General features: G+C 43.6%; 1 protein-coding gene across 1 annotated transcript; it reads right to left on the bottom strand.

Annotated features, from left to right (window-relative positions):
• Positions 1-4,877: 4,877 nt before the first annotated feature.
• LOC146349903 (beta-1,3-galactosyltransferase 5-like) lies at positions 4,878-22,558 on the bottom strand. Its single transcript, XM_084845499.1, has 5 exons — positions 22,462-22,558; positions 21,875-21,997; positions 8,505-8,626; positions 6,458-6,515; positions 4,878-5,831 (listed from the first exon to the last, which is right to left on the bottom strand). Exons 4-5 carry the CDS (start codon positions 6,479-6,481, stop codon positions 4,878-4,880), a joined length of 978 nt encoding a protein of 325 aa, XP_084701625.1. The 5' UTR covers positions 6,482-6,515; positions 8,505-8,626; positions 21,875-21,997; positions 22,462-22,558.
• Positions 22,559-23,117: the final 559 nt, after the last annotated feature.

Below are 23,117 nucleotides of genomic sequence, written 5' to 3'. Positions count from 1 at the left end.
ATTGGTGATGTCAGTATTACATTCCTGCAGAGACAAAGTAATGTCATGCTTTATGGTGTTTTGCTGCAAGCAATTGCTTTTTAAATTATTTTCAGGATCAAATGAAAAAATTGGCACAGTTGACTTCCCAATTGACAACGTTCATCTTGTCACAGCTTAAGTACACTTTGTTGAAGGGAAAACTAAAAGAAAATATTTCTCTTGTATATGAGAAAAAGATAACATGGCACTTCCAACAGTAATATTATACTGCATCATCCTTTCAGAAAATAAATATAAAAGCTGAAAACCTCAATGTGTCAGTGGCAAACCAATGACTTCCTCCAATACACACACACGCACACAAACACACACTACAATAGCTCAAAAATTGTAGTCATGACAGCCATACTTATCGTAGGTCCAGGAATACTTTTACATATCCAAACAGCTCCACTGATTTCACAAACGCCAATTATACATTTATCATGCTTAATGTATCTGACCTGAGGCCACAGTGCAATCAAAAAGTAAAGTGCAACATTCTATGGCAGGGGTTTTCATTTCTCATAAACATCAGTAGCACATTGGTTGATAAATAATGAGTATCTCAGTCCTCCATATAGGGTGGCATGAAAAAAAGGACTTGGCATGTTTCAGAGCATTACAATTATTCATATGCATTTATAAAGATGAGGAAAATATTTATACAGAGGGGGGAATCCTATGGTGACAAAAAGAACTCCTGTTTCCGAGGGAGTCTGAGACAATTTATTTTCATGTGCACAACACAACTTCATTACAGTTGTAATACTGTTTTCTCCCATAAAATATTTACATATCCAGTAATGTGATGCTTTACACACTTGCTTGGAAGTAGGTCCTACTGAAACTAATAAGTGTGTAGTGTTGTTCATAGAGAAGATCAAGATGATAATGTTTAGATAAAAGAATAACCAATAATCATTTCTGGTAGAAGTAATGATCTTCTAGGACAAGAATTGACATTTTGTAGCAATGCAACATGATCAATGAGGGTTTATAAAATTATGCATGGCATGGAGAAAATGTATAGAGAGAAGTTGTTCTCACTCTCTCGTTACACAAGAAGCCAGGATCATCCAATGAAAATGACAGGAAGGAGATTCAGAACAGACACAAGGAAGCATTTCTTCATTCAGCACATAGTTAAACAATGGAATTCATTACCACGAGATGTGGTGATGGCCACCAACTTGGATGGCTTTAAAAGGGGATTAGACAAATTCATGGAGGAGAAGGCTATCAATGGCTACTAGGCATGATGGCTGTAAGCTACCTTCAGGATCAGAGGCAGCATGCCTCTGAATACCAGTTGCTGGGAAAAAACAGCAGGAGTGGGCTATTGCACCCATGTCCTGCTTGTGGGCTTCCCGTGAGCATCTGGTTGGCCACTATGGGAATCAGGATGCTCGACTAGATGGGCCTTTGATCTGGTCCAGCAAGGCCTCTTATGTTCTTAAGTTGAATGCATTTCACAGCTGTTTACATTGTTATCTGTGCACATTATCTGAGAAATAACAACTTTGCCCCAATCCAACAATTCCTTGTATGCATAGGAATGGCAGTGTGCCCAGACAGATCTCCTTAGCCACAAAGGCTTCCCCATTCACTTCAATAAGGAATGCAGCTGCTCACATCAGAAAGATGCATGCACATAGGTTTTCCCTCCACTGAAGTGAACGGGGAGGGTAAGGGTTACTTTTGCAGGAACTTTTGGGTTGTAAACATAACTCAGTTTTGAGGTCAGTAGCTAGTACACATGTAATAGCTACTGACCTCAAAACACTATGGTTGGCCAGAGTATGTAAGAAATTATTTTCTGTCTGTGAGATGACATGCAGATGCAGGGCTGATGAGAAAGCTTTTGAATAAAACAGTTAAGTTGTAAAATATGTCTCCTTTTGAGAAGGATCAGCTGTTGTGTTGTTACAGGCTAAAGATTACAGGGTAAAAAGATTTTGAATTAACTGACACTTAGGCCTAGCAAAACTTAATATAGTTTTAAATCAACATCCTATTTTTTATCTTTATTTGTGTCATTCTGAATTGCTACTACAGTGTGATCAAATACTTATTTTTATCCTAAATGCCAGTCTATTTTTTTTCAACAGTTATCCTTCATAATTTTCAGAAAGTTCTGATATTTTTGTTATTAATTTCACCAGGTATTAATTACACCAGGCAGTAATTAAAATACTACCAGGTATTAATTAAAGGTAATATATTAATGCCCTTTCATAGATAACATTTGTGATAAAATATATTAAGCATGATACAGCACTTTGATTTCAACAGAAGAGGTAAGGACACATTTTTAGGGAACAATGCTATACCAACCTACCTGGGAGTAAGCCCTACTGAACTCAATGGAACTAAATTCTGAGTAGACATATCTGGCGGATTATGCTATTAGTCTCTCTCATTAAAATGAGTGAGCCTTGTACATGCTTAACTTGGCTGGGTCACACCCAAGTTACTGAATGCAATATAATTGCCGGAAGCAAGTTGGAAATTTACAAGCTCGTACAACAAGGTGTATTAACCTGGGCTGCTCAGTATGGATTTGGCAACAGCCTTCTTTATCTGCATTTCCTACCAATCACTGTTTTCACCTGTATGACAGTTGCTTTGGGATGAAATTAAACGAGCCACTTCCTCATGTACTGGGGCAGCGGGGATCTTCACAACAACAGAATGAGAAGCCAGTTGGAGTATTACCTGGATTTTCATAGAATCGGCTTTGGTCTGTCAGGGACACATGAAGCAAGATAAGCTGAGTGTATGGTACCCTTAAAATCCGGTTTTCATGGGTCACACAGCACTGGAAAGTAACGTACTTCCGGGTTGGGAGGGGGGGAGTAGAAATGAATGTCATCCAAGTGGCAGGGGCTGCTCAATGAATGAGAGAGGCTTATTTTCCACCCCTGCCCAGGCTCCCCGCTGCTACTACAATGTGAATGGAGAGCAACTAGTTTTCCCCGTGCGTACAGATTTCCCTGAAGAAACCAAAATCCCCACTTCTCCAGTGCAGCATCTGAAGGCTCCTGACAGCTCCGCACCCCACCCCAATTTTGCCACATCCCAGCAATCTGCTGTAGAGTTATTGCTCCCACCCTATTTTTCCCCATGAGTGCACTTTTCCCTATTGCTTCCAAACCCACCCACCTCACTTCCAAGCCCCCCTTTCTCCTTCTCCCTGCTTCCAATGAGAAGCTCCCGGTAAACCTGAAAGATCATTACAGCGATAAAGGATAAAGCAGAGAAGGGGCTTTACATAACAACAGAGAAACTGCAGAACATCAAAGAAGCACAACATTGCAATTTAAGAGAGCATCGGAGAAGCGAAAGAGCGCTTCAGGGTGAGTGACTAAGGTTAGCCTTTAACCCTTTCACTGCAGGGGAGTGAGATTTATTTCTTACTTCTGAATAAACATGCAGAGAAGGAGGGATATGCTAAAGATTAAAAGCAGGCTACCTAAGGTGTATGAGTGTCCTCACTACTGAGGTAATGTAAGGGGTTGCTGCAGCGCTCCTGGGGATTTTCTCAATGAAAAAACTACTTCCATTGGGGAAACAAGAGGGAATGGGGCACCCCATTCCCTTGACCATGTCACTGCCAGGTCATAGAGGCACACCCAGGATTTAATGCAGGGCTTGGGGGGGGGGGCATGTCACACTGTGTTAAACCCACCAGGGAGCCGCTTTCAGTAAAACGGAGTTTCAGAAAATGTGGCTTTTCAAGAGGGAAGCGGTTGGTGGCAGCAGATTGCTGACAACGTCATCTGTCATGAAGGAATTCAGACTGCTCGAACTGCACAGTAAATTGCTCATGAAAACAGCCCCCCGGGGTTTTTTTGTCTGCTGCAGTTTATCACACTCCATCAAAGGCTACCCTCAACATTCCCTTGACTTTCAGGAGTGGTTTCTCCGGCATCACAGGGATCTGTTTTCAGAGGGGAGTCTCTGAAACGCCATTAATGCTTACACACCTCTTTGGACTGCAACAACTGAGGGTGCATCTTGCAGGCAGCTCTGGGTTCAATGCTCATGCGCTGTAGTGGGACTGCCTAAAGGAAGTTTGGGGTTTGTCTGCAGCAGCCTCGCCCAGCACAACTTGGCTGTCACAGCAGGCTAGGCAGTCCACGCTGGAGGAGCTGTACTAGCACTCTGCAGACCAGCCTCCTCAGCCTGAGGCCCTCCAGATGTATTGGACGTTGACTCCCAGCAGCTCCCAGCACGCTGGTGAGATCCAGTTTGTGCCACCTGTGTTGTGAACTAGAGTGGGCTCTGATTGGAATGAAGTTGAGGATGTGCCTAATTTGTGGGACTGGATTGGCACTGGACGGGCATCCACCCCCCTTCGGAACCGCTGTATCAGCCTACACTCTGAGCCCAAGCCCAAGACATGGCTGGTTTGTAAACCTTATGGGTTGGAGTGAGATTTAGTCATACTTAAAGTACACTAGCCTTCCCCAACCTCCAGGTGTGTTGGCTCACAGCTTCCCATCACCCCCAGCCACCATGGCTAATGGCTCTGCTAGCTGGAGATGATGGGCACCAGGTTGGAGATGGCTGTAGTATGCCCCCTGAAATCAATGGGATTTAAATTAGTTGTAACTTAAGTCCCTGAGTTCAGTAGGTAATAGCAATAGGACTTACTTCTAAGTAAACATGCATAGGATCAGACTGTAAAAAGTACTGCCCACTTTAACTAAATGAGTTTTGAAATCAGTACCTGAGCAAAGTTTTCAGCATTCAAGACCTTTGCAGCAGTATTATTATTATCATTAATAATAATAATAATAATAATCCTCTATTAAGTACCGTGTTTAGATTGTTTTTAGATTTGAAGGCTATTAGCCACTGGGGCATTTTTCATCCATGGACCTCTCCAGTGCACTCCAGTAGATCTGTAACTCATGAGGTCTGACAAAATGGCTTGTCACAATTTTCTTAAAGTGGCAAGGAGAAAATTCGAGCCTTTCTGGGAAGAATGTTTGCTTTGAGTGGAGTTCTTCCAGTTGGATGTTAAGCTCAGCAAGACACAGGCCTATGAAAACATCCTCCAGTTTAAGAAAGGGCACATTTTCAGAAATGTTATATACCTGACTAGCGACATCTGTGGAGAAAACATAACCTGTCCCTGAACAGAAAGGAGGATATGTGTTTCCTGGATATTCATCTTTACTCACAAACCACTTACTGTCCGTTTTCCGAATTGGACGCTCCTTCAGTTTTAAAAAGCCAGTGAAGAATCTGGTATTCCTGTTTTTCTTTAGAAGGAGTTCAGTCAGATAGTAGGTATTAACAAACACATCAGAGTCTGTTTTCATCACAAAACTGGACTGTGGACAGAATTTGTGAATCCATTCGATGCCCATCATGGTCTTTAATGTTAAGTTGTAATAAGCATCTACAAAATCCTTTTGGATAATATCTCCATATTTCAGGCTTTCAGCAGTAACAGCAACCTGGTTGTCATGATTCAAAGTAGTTCCCAGGAGAAAATAGGTCACAATGCGTTTGTGGGCTATTAATTTTTCTTTGCCCCATGTCTCACGGATAGCCATCCGGGCTCTTGACTGTGTATGAGATGATGTTACAAGAATGATCAGGAATGGGGGGTTCCTGCTGCAATCTGTATTAGGCAGCTCCAAAAAATTTCCATTGTCTCTCTTAAAGGAAACAACCTCATCTTTTGTCTTGCAGAATATCCACATTCCAACAGAAGTCCACTTGATAAACAAACAGAAACCAGCAGAGACCAAGGCCATTGCAAAAAACATCTTTTTGAGTCTCTTGGAAGCCATCTGAAAGAAAGGAAAGCAAATGATACATAGAAAAATCTTGCATTGACGTATAGCATTGAGGGTTGATTCACACAAAAATTTGAGGAAACCTAGTTGTAGGTTACTTCGGGAGTAGTAATTTGTAATTAACAGTAGTAATTAAAATCAATTAAAACCTTGAGTCTGTGGTCTTTTACGCGGATCATGCTTTATTCTCTGACCCAATGGGTTTCAAAGGTGCAATTCAAACTCAGATTAGACGACTGAATTAACAACGTTAACAGAAAACATACACTATAAGTTCAGTTCTACCCATATTTACACAGAAGCAGATCCCACTGTTCAATGGGGTTTACTGCCATGTAAATGTGCATAGGATTGCAGGCTGTTTTTCTTTTATATATTTTTTAATTGCTTGGCCGAGTTTCTCTTCATTTTGTTCCATAGTCATAAAAAATAAGCCAAGGGTACCTGAACAATCAAAATCACAATATTTTAATATTTAATGGAAAATTTTCCTTTATCTAAAAAAAATCTTAAAAGAATTTGTGTTGAATTTATAAAGGAGTAGCTACATTTTATTCTAATGTGCAAATGAATACTGGTGATAAAAAAATCTAATGCATGTGGCTGAAAATTTCTCTTACTTTGAATGAATGGCTGAATTTCATGACAAGAAAGAAAGCTTCAGCTCCAAGGCAGCATCTGATAAAATCCAGAACAAGAAATTATTTCAGTAAACTCCAAATATAGTTCTACTCCGATAAACAAAATGAGTGGATAGATTCTTAAACATGTCTGTGTTGATATACACTTTCACCAGCATGCAGCCATGCAGGATGGAAATGGGCCCGCTCCCAAAACATTTTTTTCCTAAAAAGCAAAGCTGGATAAAGAAACATCTTTGCTAGGTTTTGTTGTTGTTCTCAATTATTTCTCCTTCTGGTGATTCTAGGTAGAATTTCCAACATCAGCTTCCTCTGGGGGGAAAAAGCAGTACTGGCAAATGTAGAGACAGAGGCTGTGACTAAATGGTCATTTGATGCACAAACCAGCCAGGCCCAAACTAGATACGGTGTGCATGGATGCCTACATTGCATGAATGCAATTCACAGTGTACATTTTTGTTATGCAAACAGCAGACCTGGAAAGCCTGAGCAGTCTTGGGACTGTGAGAGTTTGGGCAGGAAAGGGTTTAACTCTGTCTCTCACCGGACAAAAACACCCCTCTCCAATGCTGCTATGTGCATTTCAAGGCAAGCTCCCTTTACGCCAATGGAGGCTTCCCTTGAAATCCAAAGAACAGCTTTCGTAGGGGTGCTTTTTGGAGGAATGATGGCAGGGAGAGAAAGGGTGAAATTTCCCCTTTACACACACAAACACACAGTCCCTCGGGGTTTCTTGTGAACATCACCAAAACTGTGCACGTTCACTGCATTCATGCTGTTTATGTATCTATATTAATTAATAGCATTTATATACCACCTTATCTGCTAAAAAGCCACCAAGGGGGCGCACAACAACTATGAATGTCATGTGTACTTTACTACTTTGACTCCCAGTATGCCATTTTGCCTGCACAAATTGTGACCCACCAAACTGAATCCAGCCCATGAGTCATGAATAAAATGGCTACCAGGTGCTTGACAACACCCCCTTTATTTACTGTCTCAGGCAAGCAGCAAAAATAGCAGGTTTAACAAGGCCTCGTCATGCCGCTGTGGCTGCTGGTGGGCTGCATTTGCCATGAGTGATTCATATGTTGTGCGGAATTAAAGAAGAGCATTGGACAAAAGGGAAGGTGAACTGCTGGGCAAGAGGCAGGTATGACCTTGTAGAATAGTTCTTGAGCAAGGCAGTGTTTGGATTTTGCCACTTGTACTAGGGTGGCCATGTGTCCTCCTTTACAGAGGACAATCCTCTATTTGAAGAGCTGACAGAGGACTGTCCTCTGTTAGAAGGTGTCCTCTATTTAAGAACATCAGAACATAAGAAGAGCCATATTGGATCAGACCAAGGGTCCATCTAGTCCAGCATTCTGTTCACAGAGGGGCCAACCAGCTGTCGACTGGGAACCCACAAGCAGGATACAAGTGCAAAACAGCACCCTCCTACCCATGTTCCCCAGGAACTAGTGTGCATAGGATGTAGCAAACAGACATCAGGATTAGTAGCTTAAATGAGAGTGGTTTCCATCCCCACAAGGGGTGAGATGAAATGTTTGCTGTTGTGTTAGGAAATGACTAATTTTTAAACTACTCCCCCTCCCTGAAAAAACACTGTTTTTTTAACCCAATGAGCCTGAATTTCTGCAAAAGGTCTTTTTAAGCAGTTGTTTACAGTAGCAAAGTTGTGGATAACACAAAATTGGAGGGCTCCAAAGAAACCATCTAAACAGTGGTACAGTGATATAATTATTTACAAACTTACTCAGGAACTGCAACAAGCAAGGAATCCTAATTTTAAAAAAGCAGTTATGGTACCAATTATGGTATAAGAAGTATTATAATCAAAGCCCTTCTCCTACAAAATATAAAAATTTAGCCAGCCTCTTGCATCCCTGTACAACTCCATTCAAATGGAGATAACCACAGCAGGATGCCATCTTCATAAGGGTATCTTGAGAAGCAATTTTTAAGTAGCCAAGGCCAGCTGGCTGCAAACTGAAAGCTAGATCCAATCGTTCCAACTTACCCAGGGGATCATGTGGAAAGGTTGCTGCTAAGACTACATGAGTATTTCAGGTTATGGATCTGAATCAAGAGGTTTGATGGCAGGATCATCCTAGTGGATTTCAGGTGAGAAGGAGAAGACATCTTGAAATGAAAAAACAAAATAAAACAATGTCTAAATTCTTGGTCAACAACTAGGGCCCAGTCTACATGGAGGTGTCTTCCAATGCTGGTGCAGTTCAAAAATACATTTTCCTGAATTTGCATTTATCCCTACTGTGGCAAATGTAGCCAATTAATCCGGCAAGACAAAGATATAAATCCTGCTTTCCTGAAGCAAATGTAATCTTAAACTGCATTAATTTGGCTATTTGTAGGCAGAGTCCTGCAACATCAACAAGCTTTCCTCTTCTTCTTTTTTTAACATCCATGAAGCTTATAAGCAGATGTAATGAAAAATGAGGGGAATTAAAAAAAAAAAAAGTAATTCCCAGTTCCCCACCCCTCCTTCCCATACTGAGTAAATGCAATTTTTTTTAACATCCATTAAGCGGGTGCGATGCAGGAAATGAGCAGATACCTTTTTAAAAAAGTCATCCCCAAAGCAATTCCCAATTCTCCACCCCTCTCCCCCTTGCTGAGAAAGTGCACTTGAAGACAATGTGATTTACTTCTGAGTAGACATGTATATCCAGCATTTGCAGCTAGTTGTTCCTTGAGGCAAGGAAATGAAAAGGAGAGAACTGAGAAGGCTTGAAAAGACATTCCAAATTTTATTTTTCCCTCCCCCCCCCAAAGGCATGGGGAGGGGGAAGCAGCTCTGCGTTCATTCTTTAGTCCCCTGGGCAAAGCTGCTGCTGTTTTACCGAGGCTACCCACGCTGAGCAGAGCCGTGTCAGATGTGTGCGCTATTCACACCTCTGCAAGTGTGCCTTAGGAAATGCTCTTTTTTAAAAAAAACCCTGATCTTTGGTCAGCGGAGGGTGGACCCGACGAGGGTTGGGTTAACTCTTCTCCTCTGAAGGATCCACCTCTTGCTGAAGCCAACTTCCACTCCTCCTCCAGTACCGCAAGTTTAAGACACACTGAGTCCCAAAACACAGGGAAGCCGCTGTAAAGAGACAATCCATCACAAAAGGACTTTGAAAAAATGCGGTTTATATGGCAAGAAAACCCAGGATTGATGCTGATTGGGGGTAATGTCATGTGTCATGCCTGTGTGTGAGGCACAGTAGCACCACAATAAATTCCCCAACTAGACTGGGCCCAGATTTTCTGGGGAGCTATTTTCAGGAGCCAATCAAGAATAGTAGTCATAAGAACAATTTAATTATTCAATTCTATTCAATTGAATAGCTAGCTGAGCCATCTCTAAATGTGATTATATAGGATAATTTCATTATATTATGTATAATATCCCAAACCTTCACTAACCAGGCATGAATAGGCAGAATATGCGTTTCCATGACTTGGCTATTGACCATTTGGCTGTAGCCATTCGGCAAAACAAGGGCTGTGTATTTTTTCCTGTTCCTTCTTAACTGACTTAACGAACTGATGTGCTAATAATATGACTTCTTGTTTGAGTGCTAAACCTATGCTCACTTTTTTAATCCAACTGTTGGCTACATTCAGATGGTTGCATCTCAACTTAATAAGCAGAAATATGAATGAGCCTTGTAGCTCCACACGCAGTCTGTTTTTTCCTCTCTTCATGTGACTGAGCAAACAAGCCAGCAAGTCTTCAGTTAAATATAGTTTCCCGTTATGTCTGAACCAGGAAACTATGGTTAATGGCTTCTGAACAACCCAGGATATGAAGTCATGGTTGAAAGTTGGCTTAATATCCTGGCTTGTTTGGAAGCCTTTAAGCATAGTTTCCTGGTTCAGATGAAATGGGAAACTATAGTTAACTGAAGACTTCTTGGTTTTTCCCCTGGCTCAACTATTCCCATTTTACAGGTAGAGAATTGAGACTGGGAAATAGTAACATGCTCAAGGCTACACTAAGTGCATAGTTGTTAGGACTTGTATCCAGTTCCCCAAGATCCAGTCCTACTATCTTGTCACTGGCTCCTGTTTTCAAGAAAATACGAGACTATATTTAATGGATTTCCATAGTTAATAGGGGGACTAATATGAATTTGAGCACGCTCCGGGAGAGTGCGCAGGACAGGAAGGCCTGGCGTGCTATGGTCCATGGGGTCACGAAGAGTCGGACATGACTGAACGACTGAACAACAAAAGCAAAGGAGTATTTCTTTGTCTTGAATCAGAATAACTAAGAAGTATGAAAAGGAATGGATGATGTCGTTATGGTAATTTCAAGGCATATGCTTAATGAGTCAAACATTGTTCCTGTATATGATACAAATTTCTCAGAATTCATCCAAAAATACCAAAGGATTTCATAGATGGGTATTTTTTTATATACAAGGGCACTGTATACCAAGTATGGTAATGCTTTTACTGACCTCAGTAAATTCAGGATCAATTCTAATGGGTCAACAGCTGAACTTCACAACAGACAGATTAGAAGCCATACCTTTGGTTTCCCCATGAGCACAAAAAGTAGTTTATGTATTCAAATAGAGTATGTATCATCCTGAAATAATGGCACGAAAAGGTTTAGAAAGAGGCTACAGTTAATATATGCCACAATATTTTGGATTATTGTATTTTGTTCCAGGGCATCTCTACACCTGCAACTTACCGCACATTCATGATTGGCCACTCAGGGAAGTTTGCAGGTCCATTACACAACGTCGCAATCCTCCAGAGATTTTCCCACCATTTTCCCCGGCCTATCCTGTGTTATCCCCAAACAGAAAAAAATGCAGTATTTTTTCAGTCTGCGCAACAGGAGCGCCATGACCTCCCTGTGTATTTCTCCCATAGTGTGAAGAAATCACTGCTTGTGTGTGGCTGTGGGTAGCTGTTTTGGTTTGGGGGGGGTCATGATGATGATGGTAGAGAAGTCGGGGAGGTGGGCATGTCAGTATACTGACCTGCTGGCTTGCCACCACACCAGCTTGCCGTGACTAAATGCAGTGCACTGACTTTTGCGCCTGACGTCGGCTGCTCACTCCACAACACAGAATGGCCGGCATGCTAGCATTCCAGCAGTTTGGCGGGAAGCCAGTGCCTGTGGAAGTGGGGTTTGGGCAGTTCAGTGGAGGTTGCTGTCCACCCACATTGCATGTAAATCACAACCAAACCACCAGTAACCTGCAAGGAAGGGAAAGGGGCATGAACCAGGGAGGAAATTTTGCGATGCCCTCAGTGCGGGTAATGGCGTTTTGCGGAAACGTAGCCACCCCATGAAAAGGTAAGGAATAGGAGACTGAAACAACTGCGTAAAGGAGGCTGATCTAATCCCATGGTGAAACTGGATGGAGAAAGCCCCGGTATTGATGCAGATTTCTCCACCTGTGTGATGGAGCGCCCAGGCTTTCAGTCTAAACACTGGAGATGATATGAAATGTTTACATGTCTCGCATTAACAGACCAATGCTATGGTCCCACTACATCAGCAACCACTGTGCCAGCATTAATGGCTGTGTAACATACATCCAATCCTATGTACATTAAAAAACAAATACCAAGGTGTAAACCTGAAAAACATAGGAGGAACTCCATGAAAGATGGGATGTAAAAGTTGGGGCGTGTGTATGTCTGTGTGATATAGATGTATTCCTATCTAGGATGTGTTGAATTGGAAATGTTCAACCCATATTTTTTTTGATAGGTTGTCATACCATTCTTCATCTGGCTGATTTTTAAACCTTGCAGTCCTAATAGCATTTTGTATTGTTTCTGTATAAAAGCAAAACACATTTACTCTGTGACTGTTTTAAAAAAAATGATTCATCTGGGTATATTTATAATCTATACATTTTATCTATCTAACAGCACTGTTATGTATCCTGGGAATGGGGTGGGGTGATGTAGGTTAGTTATTGTTTTTGAACCTTGGCAGCTCCTGGAGAGCTGGGAGTAGCAACAGTGGATGGAGCTTCTGCTGAGTTCTTCAATTCTGTGTGTGCTAAATAAAGAACAGTTGTGTTTGAGGCCTGCTGATTCTTGCAGTCATTCCTACTACCTATATCACATTTTTGGTGACAAGGTTCAGATGTGAGAGCTCTACAGGCAGCAAAGACTGTGAATCCAATTATACAGCTAACTGGTAAGCAGTCAGCTAGGCCCACTTAAGAACTTGAGCAAGTCCTGTGCAAAAAAAAGTCAAAATTAAAATGGCTGCTCTTGGACATATTGAAGAGTTTGCTGTGAGTGACCTGCTTCCTGGGATTCTTATGCAGAACAGCTTTCATTTCATCTTGAAGCAAATAAGATAGCTAATCCTGAACAAAAATGACCTGGGCTCTTAACTGTTTGTGGGCCACAGACATTTGTCATAATAAAGTCCCTCACTGCTCCTGCACCCAAACAAAGACATTTGATGAACTTTTAGGATTACTGAAGATATATTTCTCACCAAATCCTTCAGTTATTGTGCAGAGATTTAAATTTCCCAAACGAATGCAGCAACCTGGAGAGGGCATTGCTGTTCATATTGCAGAACTGTGTCATCTTTCTCAACACTGCAACTTTGTGGATTTTCTAGCGGATATGTTGAGGGATCACCTTGTCTTTGGGATTTATGATGAAGCACTACAATAATGCCTCCTTTTGGAGCCAAATGAGACTACATCACTATATGTCACAGAACTCAAGAGAGATGCAGAGGATGTAAATGCAATCCGGACCAAGCAGGCTGAGAATTCTGGGCAGCAAAGTCAACAAAACACAGGAAATGCAACCGCCATAGAATCTGCAGATAGGTCCTGGCTTACCAATTCCTGCTCAGGCTGTGGAGGGCCACATCAGTGCTCTCTGTGCAGATTTAGGGATGCTGAGTGCAGGTCTTGCAAGAAAAAGGGCCACCTTGAGTGAGTTTGCCATTCAAAATCTGTCACCACAAGGTCAAAGAACTATTACAAAGAGTCACTCCACCTAGCGTCCCATGAGGTTGATTGTCCACAGGGTGGTGAAACTCAACAGCTATATCACATTAAGGTCTGTGGTAAGGAACCTCATGATTTTGTGTTATATGCAACAGTATTAATCCATGGCCAGATGAGATACTGCCAGAGGAATTTAAGCCATTCAAACACTGTCAGCATGAGATGTCTGCCCATAAGGGATGTCTGCTATGGGGTAACCGTGTTGTTATTCCAGATAAGGGTCGTCAAATCATCTTGACCCCGCTGCATGCAGCTCATCCAGGGATTGTTTGTATGAAAGCATTAGCCAGAAGCTATGTCTGGTGGCCAGATATTGACTCAGATATTGACAAAACTGGAAATGAGTGCAGTACTTGTCAAACCAATAGGCGCAATCCACCAAGGGCACCTATCTTTCCATGGGAAGTGACCAAGACTTCTTGGTCAAGAATCCATATGGATTTTGCAGGACCATTTCAAGGAAAAAACTTCTTGGTTGTGGTAGATTCTTACTCGAAGTGGCTTGAGGTAGTCTTACTACCATCACAAACAGCTGCTGAAACAATCATGGCACTGCGCCACTCATTTGCAACCCATGGGTTGCCTGATACTATAGTCTCAGGCAATGGGACTGCATTTATATCTGCTGAATTTAAAACATTTGCCAACAAGAACTTTATTTGGGCTGTCACGATTGCACCTCGTCATCCCCGAGCAAATGGCCAAGCTGAATGGGTGGTGCAGACAACAAAAGGTGCCCTGAAGCATATTGCAGGAGGAGACCGGCCAACATACCTTGCCAGGTTTCTCACTGCCAACATGTTACTCCTTGTGCAACAAAAGGAGTCAGTCCTGCAGAGTTACTTATGGGGCAGCATCTAAAAACTTGCCTTGACCGCTCCCACCCAGATTTAGCTGAAGACTTACAAAGCCAGTGAGAGCAAGCTCTGGATGCTGCCTTCTCAGCTCCTACTCTCTGTTCATTTGCCCCACAAGATCAGATGTTTGCTAGGAACTATGGTGCTGGACCAGGATGGGTTCCTTCCTCTATCACTGAGGTCACTGGACCTGTGTCATACAAGTTCTAGCGTGCAGATGGGTCATTGTGGCATCGCCATGTTGACCCGTTGAGAAGGTGTTCTGGCCAGAGTGGGTTGTCATCAGCAGAGGCAGCTGCTGAAGATCTATCTGGAACTGATGTGTTTCTCTCACTGCCGGTTGAAGCGCCAGAACCACTAAGTGATGGGAGCAATACTCCTTCCTTACCTATGGCAGTTACTGAAAGAAAGTTATCCGAGCAATCTACACCTACTAGTTGAGTGCAGAGACCATGCCGTGACAGGGTACCTCCTCAATGTTGGAAGACTATGATAGCTAAGGGGGGAGGAATGTTGTGTATCCCGGGGGGGTATTGTGGATTAGTTATTGTTTCTGAACCTTGGCAGCTCCTGGATAGCTGGGAGTAGCAACAGTGGGTGGAGCTTCTGCTAAGTTCTTCACTTCTGTGTGTGCTGAATAAACAACAGTTGTGTTTGAGGCCTGCTGATTCTTGCAGTCATTCCTTCTACCTATACAACAGATGCAGTCCTATGGGGATGGCCATAAGCCTCCGAACTCAGAGGCTGACAGCCATCCAGTGCAGAGCCCCTCTTGTTCTGCATTTCAGCTAGACAGGCTTCTTTGGCTGTCTAGCTGAGGCATTGGTAGGGATGTCAGAGAATTCCGTGACGGATCTCGGTGAGGCCAAATGCCAGTGTATTCGGCCCCCCGAAATCCGTCGCGGAACGAAGCCCCCGCCCCCCCACCCCACGAAAGCTGCGCAAAACAGAGCACGGTCCTGCAGCCGCCATTCGCTTCCTCCTCTTCATAGCCGTGATAGGCTACGTAAGTACTTACGTAGCCTATCACAGCTAATGCAGGGATGCCATTTGCGTCCCTGCGGAGGCCGTGATAGGCTACATAGGTATTTACGTAGCCTATCACAGCGGGGGGGGGGACCCAGCATACGCAAATGGCGGCGGCTACCACCATTTGCGTACGCTGGGGTTTTTCCCCCTGCTGTGATAGGCTACGTAAATATTTACGTAGCCTATCACGGCTCAATTCAGGGACGCAAAAGGCGGCGGCTACGACAGCCACCATTTGCGTCCCTGCAGGGCTGCCCAGCGGCCAGATGTCTGGCTGCAGGTGGCCGGAGCCGGCTGGGCAGGATTCTGGGGGGGAGGACCGGATCGCCTCCCCCCCCGAGGATTCCAGGGGGAGGGACGGAGCGCCTCCCCCCCACCGCGGATTGCCCAGCGCGGAGCCAGGTAGGTGTTTCGTACATCCCTAGGCATTGGGGAGAGGGAGGGAAGGAGGCTAGGGATGCTGGAGGATTCCCCATAAGCTGGCCTCCCCAGTCCCCTCCCCTCCCTGCCCTGCCCTGCCCATGGCCAAGGGGATTAGGCAAATCTATGGAGCTTACAATTCGCTGATCTGGGACTGAAGAGCAGAAGGAAAGCACACTCTGGCTTCTCCCATCAGCCAGGGGACCAAAGGCCACTGGGAAGCTGCACCCTCTGCTTCTCACAAATGACATCAAGCCAAGGGGGAGACCAATCGGATCCATTGTTTGACCAAAGAAGGAGCAGTTGCAGGGAACTTGCTTCCCCCTCCCTGCCAGAAAGAACATTCAGCTGCAACTGACAAGTAAAGAGACAGAACACTCTGGCCCCATTCCAGTGGCCTAAGGAAAGAGGCCCCTTCAAACAAGAACTGCAGCAAGGGAAGATCAGCCTGGCCTGAAGTGCATTTAAATGCCCACTTATAGCTGAGCATGCTAGGGAAAGTGGAAGGCAAAAGGAAGAGGGGCCGACCAAGGGTAAGGTGGATGGATGATATTCTGGAGGTGACGGGCTCGACCTTGGGGGAGCTGGGGGTGGCGACAGCTGACAGGAAGCTCTGGCGTGGGCTGGTCCATGAAGTCACGAAGAGTCGGAAGCGACTGACTGAATAAACAACATAGCTGACCACCTTGTTCTGGTTTTGGAAAGCTGATCTCCTTCCTTTTCCTTTTCATTCTACACCCCTTCCCTTCCTTTCCCTTCCTTGTGTGTATTGTCATTTTAGTTTATAAGCCCGACAGCAGAGGCCATCTTGCTCTCTCTCTCTCTCTTTTTTTATTGATGTGAGTTGCTTTGGGAGACAACAATTGTCTGAAAAGCAGGATAAAAAGCAGTAAAGACACAAGTGATACCTAGGCCTGGCAGATAAATGGAGCCTCTCTATTTCAGAGGCAGTGCACCTCTCCATACCAAGTGATGGGGCCGAAGAAATGGTGAGGGCTGTTGCACCCAGCCCTTGCTTGTGAGCTTCGGGGCACCTGGCTGGCCACTGCACACAGACCCTTTACGGAGGACCTGAGCATTTACAGTCTGGAGCTGGTGTAAGGATTGTCTTGGGCCTTGCAATTTACATTTGAGTACAATATGAGGTACGGGGAGTTTAGAGTTTAAGGAGTAAGAGATAGTGCTTATAGGGGGGTTAATATTAATGTGCAATGGGTCAAGTAGGGGAGCAAGATCACCTGTATTAGAAGCTTGCTAGATGCTGATAAGAGATGTTTAGACAGCCTTCCAACCTTATCAACTGTCTCTTCCTTATAAGGAAACTGGGTAAAAAGTAAGGGGTCATAGATAACAATACATTATGGTCTGGGATTCCCCTGTCTGGAAATAAAGGGGAGGAAGAAGGAGCTGTTGACCACATCAAAGGAGAACTTAGACCTGTTTCATAGTAAACAAGATGTGTTTTTTTGAGGGGGGGGGGATTTGTCATGAGATGAGGCGTATGGGATGAGGTTGACCAATAAAATAAACATGTAATAAGGAGGAGGTCACCAAGTTTGAATGCGTAATGGGACAAGGCTGTCTTTCTCCTGGTTGCAGGGCCTCTATGAGGTCCTGTGTTGTGGAGAAAGTTCCAATTCTTTGCCAGAAACGGGAGGATTCCCTTGCTGGTAAAGTACAGATGTGAGTGGTAGGATGTGTGAGTATGCCTTATCTTTGCTTTGTTGCTGAGTGGAAAGTTTGTGTGCTTGTTAAACTTTATTTTATCTTTCTTTAATAAATGCATTTAGCTCATGTCCTTGTTTTAGTCTTTATTTGTAGAATTTAAGTAAATCTGAATGAATATGTACACTCGGTCCCCAAAAGAACCTCACCGATAACATCAGGGCCAAGCTGAGGCTGTTTAAAGTAAGTATGCCTAGGTATCCAATAGTAGAGACCCTGAAATTTTAGCCTTCAGTTTTTCCTTACACCGGAACAAACTATTCCCTGATGATGTGCATATTCCAGCTCAAAATGGATTGTTGGATTGTGATAATACATTCTAATTTTGTATCTACTGGTTATTTCCTTTGGATCATCACTGTTAGAAACAGGATGCTGGACCAGATGGAACTTGGGTCTCATCCAGCAATGGCTCTTCTTATGGTAGGAAAGAATGTTACTCAGATCCTTCTTCATACCAAAATGCTGAAATTAAAGCTTGTATCAAATTTTGCTATCCAAGTCCAGATTCAAAAATGTTTTCTTAGATAAGCGGTGTTGAACCTCTTTCAGACCAAGGGCTGAATTCCATTTCAGAGAAGCTATCAGGGGCTACATTCCAGTGGTGGGTGAGGCTAAATGCATAAGGGGTGTGCCAAAAATGCCAGCATATTTTAGCTTAAAGCTCTTCCTGCCAGTAGCTGAGCCTCAGGAGAGGCATTTCAACCTTTTAAGAGTGTGGGAAAAAATTGCACAAAAGCTGGGAAACCACCAAATGATCAGTGGTTGGTGGAAAGGGGTGGAGCAGAGGCAAGGGGGCATGGCCATCTGTTCGCTGTGCCAGTCAGTCAGTGATGCTGTCCTCCACAATGCTCTATTCCATTCTCCCTCCCACTTTGTTTTCCGTTTTTATCCAGCTAGACAGCATTCCATGGCCACTGAACATACTCAGCCTTCATGGGTTGTTTGGGCAGTTCCTCATCCTGTAGGGCAGGATGCAGAACCTCTTTCAGCCAGAGGGACACATTCCATTTCAGAAAAACTCTCAAGGGCTGCATTCTAGTGGTGGGCAGGGCCAAAGGCAAAAGGGGAGAGGCCAAATATATCAGAATGACAGCATATTGTAGCTTAAAGCAGTTAGTGCCAGTAACTAAGCAAGGAGAGACATTTCAACATTTTAGAATGAGGAAAATCTGCACAAAAGCTGGGGAAGTACAAAATGATAGGTGGTTGGGGGGAAATGTGTGATTGGGAAACCCCAGAGGGCCAGATTTGGTCCCCAGGTGGGCTGGATTTGGCCCCCAGGCCTGAGGTTCTATAATCCCCGTTTTGTTTGCTTAGGGTTTTGTTTTACTAAATATTTCTTTGTACTTCTGGAAACCTTGGGGGTGCTTTTTGGCTTCATAAGCAACAACACTCACGCCTAAACATGTGAAATAGGGGCCCCACGACAAAATGTTGCAGTGTATCTCAGGTGGGAGGAGTTGGCTTTGAAGATAGGAGTCCCTGCACTAGCTGGATCTTACTTCATGTGCAAAATTAAATTATTTCATGTTTTTAAAACAGTTAAAACTGCAACCAGTCTGTAAGCAAGTCAATGGCGCATGAGGCTTCTCTGTGCAATGGAGAGCTTGCTTTGCCTGGGAGAAGGTCTGGAGGGGCAATATAAGTAGATCGACCTTTGCAACACAACCTGAGAGGGATGGGGATTTTATACTGGGAATCTATTCCAGCTTTAGCCCCACCTCTGGCCTTCTATATTAACAGCAGACTACATTGCAGGGCTCCTGTAAGCTACTCTCTCTCAGCACAGCCCTCCAACCTGCAATAGAGGTATAAAAATGAACTACATGGCAGGTTTGTTGTATATCACCGTTTCAGCCCAACCTGCAATCAGTGGAGGCTGGTGGCTCTGATGTCAGTGGGTGGTGGATCCACTCTGGGGTTCAGTCAGAACCAGTCCGAACTCTAAAGGAACTCTCCAGGGTACAGAGCACCTTGGGGTCTAATATGTGTGGAAAACACTGCAGGAGCCTTGTAAACCACTCTGAGCTTGACTTGAAGTATTCGGTGTGACCCACACTGCAAGCCTGTCATAAGCCACTCACTCCCAGTCACAACCCCTTCCAATCTGCAATATGGGAACAATGAACTCCACTTGCTTTAGGATTTGCATCACCAGGGTTATGTTTCACACAAAAACACAAAATAAGAATTGAGTTCGAAAGAACAGGGACTCTTATCTTTGCTGCTACATTTTGGTGTGTTTGGGGGCAGGGGGGGGGCTCCCAGGTCCACAACTTTTGAGAGGTTATTATGGGTGCTGTCACAAAATGGCTGCTATGGGGGGTTTCAGAAAATGGCTACCATGGTGGGTGTGGCCAGTCACAAAATACCCACTTCCTTGAAGGCAAACTGGTGAGGCTTAAAGAAAAATAACTTACCTAAGAACAAGATGTGGGGTGTGATAGGGGCTCAAAGGCACTTTGACAGTGCCATGCATGAAAAGGTGCTATTTTTTTCTGAAAACATGTCATACAGTGTGGCATAAGCAGAAGGGAATCTCATTTAGTTCAATGGTGCTTACTTGCTAATACATGAATTTAGGACTGCTTACAGCCATGGTCTTTCACGTTTCCATTTCAGCCACTTCCCCCATCTCCTGGGTTCTTCACTTCCACCACAACCACTTCTTCCACTATGGCTTTTGAAACCCATTCAGCTGTGCAGTGCTCCCATATAGTCATGGAAGGTCAACTGAGCAATACTTCTAAAAAGAAAGGTCCTTATGGAATTGAAGTACTGGTTTAATGTAACAGCTGTATTCTGAAATAGGCTAACCTAATATGTTTCTTTATGAATTTGGGGCATTCTCTTGAAATAAGGAACCCTGGATACTGAGTTTTTTCTACTCTGAATAAGGAAGATCCTCATGTGGCTGTAATCTACGTAATCTTGTGTATCCAGAGTTTTGATTCCATGAATGGTTTGATACCCCAGTGGGTTATTCATTAAGATTTCACCCCATTTGCTTTGCTTTCACTATTACAATATATGGATCTCTGGGAGAATGAGAGAGGGAGAAGTTGTATTACCTTTCCCAGAAACAGTTCAGATCATAAAATGCAGGGATCTTCCATTGTAATTGTGTGTGTGTGTGTGTGTGTGTGTAAGAGAAAGAGAGAGAATCTATGTCTGATTGTAACTGCAGTATCCACTAGGGCAACGTACACCCAGTAGTGAATGCAACACCATTGATTTCAGCAGAATTAGTCCATACATACTTGTTGAACTGAGCCCTACACCTCTATATTGCGAGACGGAAATTGATTGGAAACATCAACGCTTGGACGAAGCTGCTGTTGTGCCTGTTCTCTGGCCATGTCTACCCTTTTTCTGGAACCCAAACCCCGCCAGATTGTTCCTTCTCACACGTGCACACACACATACCAAACAGCATATGTGATTCTTGAATATATTTTGCTAGATAATATACTTGTCAGGTCTGTTAAAAAAAAATTGTAAGACAGATGTTAAAGATATTATTTAAAAATACCCCCATCTTTTTTTAGCATCTGCAAATATCCCAGATGTTTCTGTCTAGGTCACTTGGCTTGTACCATCAAGCTGAAGTTTGATGAATGCCGGCACAGTACCTATATGTGAATCCCCTCTGGGCAAATACCAGCTTCAGGTGGTGAAAACACTGGGGGCGGGGGATTAAAACCAAGGACCCAATCACTGCATTTATTTCTTTAAATCCAGGAGATTCTGTTCATGTCTAATTTGACCTTATTTGGGAGCAAGCCCCATGGATCAAAGTGGGACATACTCGGATTAGGCTGCATGTCATTTTAAAAAAAAATATTATACGTAAAATGGGTTACTTGCATGAGTAGAGGTATGCAGATTTAGGTCTTGATTAGGGTTTTGACCAGCTGCAAAGGAAAACCAGGCTCTTGTACTTTGAATCGTTGTATAGAAGAGAGGATTTTCCGTAGGTGCAGCTTTTCTTAACTCTGCAATCCTATTCTCTAAGCAGCACCACTGGCCAAAATTCCCCCTATGATGCCACTTCTCAAGGCACAGGAACTTTGTCGCCCAGTAGTGCATCTAGTTCACCTGTCTTAGTCCTACTCCCAAGAAGACCGTTTTGACTATTGCTTTTGAAAGAGCCCAGTTATGCTTTTCATTTTCTCTAGCTGGCAGAAACCGTTTTGCATGGTAGCATGACTCCTAATCAGCTTTCCTAATTAACGAAAACTGTTGAGGATTTTATAGCTCTTTTGTTTAAAATACCCCTCCCCCGCGCCTCTCCAACACACACACCCCCATGCACCCACCCCGAGTTTCCTTACCTTCCTCTTCTGCAATGCACCCCTCGGCTTTTCTAGCCATGTTGCATGAAAGCTCCAGTGTGTTGTCAGCTCCTTCTCTCAAGAAAAACATTCGTCTCTCTCGCGTTCATTTCTAGATGCTCCCTGTGGCATCAGAGAGACCAGTTTGATCAGTGACAGTCTCCGTAAGCTTTCTGGGCTGGGAGGGGTACATGGTATCCGTCCAGGAAAGGAAAACTGAGCTGTGGCTCTCTTTCTCTTTTTGTTTTCCCCAGATAGCGGACAGTACCACTGCAGTGTGAACGGCAGGAAAAGGGAACTTAGGAACTGTCTACAAATGTTCCCACTTCGAACTCGAGGAAAAACCCCAAAGCAAAGCCCATACGCTTCCAACGCTTGCTAGAGAACATCGAGATATGAATTATCTGAGAGACCTGAAAGACTTCCCAAATTATTGTTCCTTTTTATAGGAAATTCATTAGCCACTGAGAAAAGAGGGGGTGAAAAAACAAAAACAATAACCAGTTTCTGCAGCCTGAACATTTCCTCCACTCAGAGCATTCCTACACATGACAGGAAGACTGCAGTCCTACTGTATGCCCACTTACCTGGGAGTTAGCTCCATTGAACTCAATGGGGCTTACTTCTAAGTAGATATGCAAGGCCGAAATCCGATGCAGACTTCACAGAATACTAGGGTTGGAAGGAGCCTATAAGACCATCGAGTCCAACCCCCAGCCTCCCAGTCCAACTTAACTGAGAGTATGTCTTTTGAAGAGAGGCATAGTAGATATACAAAGGATTGTTTTGTAAAAGCACATTACCAAGCTCCCCCATCTGTCATTTGAATATAAACCATACACTGGCTGGAATGCACGAACCCATTAAAATAGCTCTCTCCCATTTTCCATCCTGCACTAACAACATTTGTGTGTTGTTACTGGAACTGCTGCCTGTGTCTTTTGTTGCACCTGGACATAAACATGCATCTATACACATGCACTCAAATGATCCAAAAATACTAGGATCTTAAGCATACATGTGGCATGCACGCACACTGTAGACTGTATGCTGTACTTAGATAAAGTGGAGAAAGTAGCTCATGAACACTGAGAAAACTTAAGCACAAAGAATGCTCGTTTTTATTTTTAATGCAAGTATTTACAGAAATGAAAATCTGGTCAGTGCACCACCCTCAGCGTTGGACCAGCAGGCTGGTTCCCTGATGATTCCTAACAGCAGCGAAAGAGCAAGAGAAGATGGT

The sequence above is a fragment of the Heloderma suspectum genome, chromosome 3, assembly GCF_057233095.1.
Source record: "Heloderma suspectum isolate Gila_16-S chromosome 3, 16-S_ref, whole genome shotgun sequence".
NCBI classification, from domain to species: Eukaryota; Metazoa; Chordata; class Lepidosauria; order Squamata; family Helodermatidae; genus Heloderma; species Heloderma suspectum.
The sequence above is the reverse complement of the archived record's forward strand: the minus strand, read 5'-3'. Positions and strand labels throughout refer to the sequence as shown.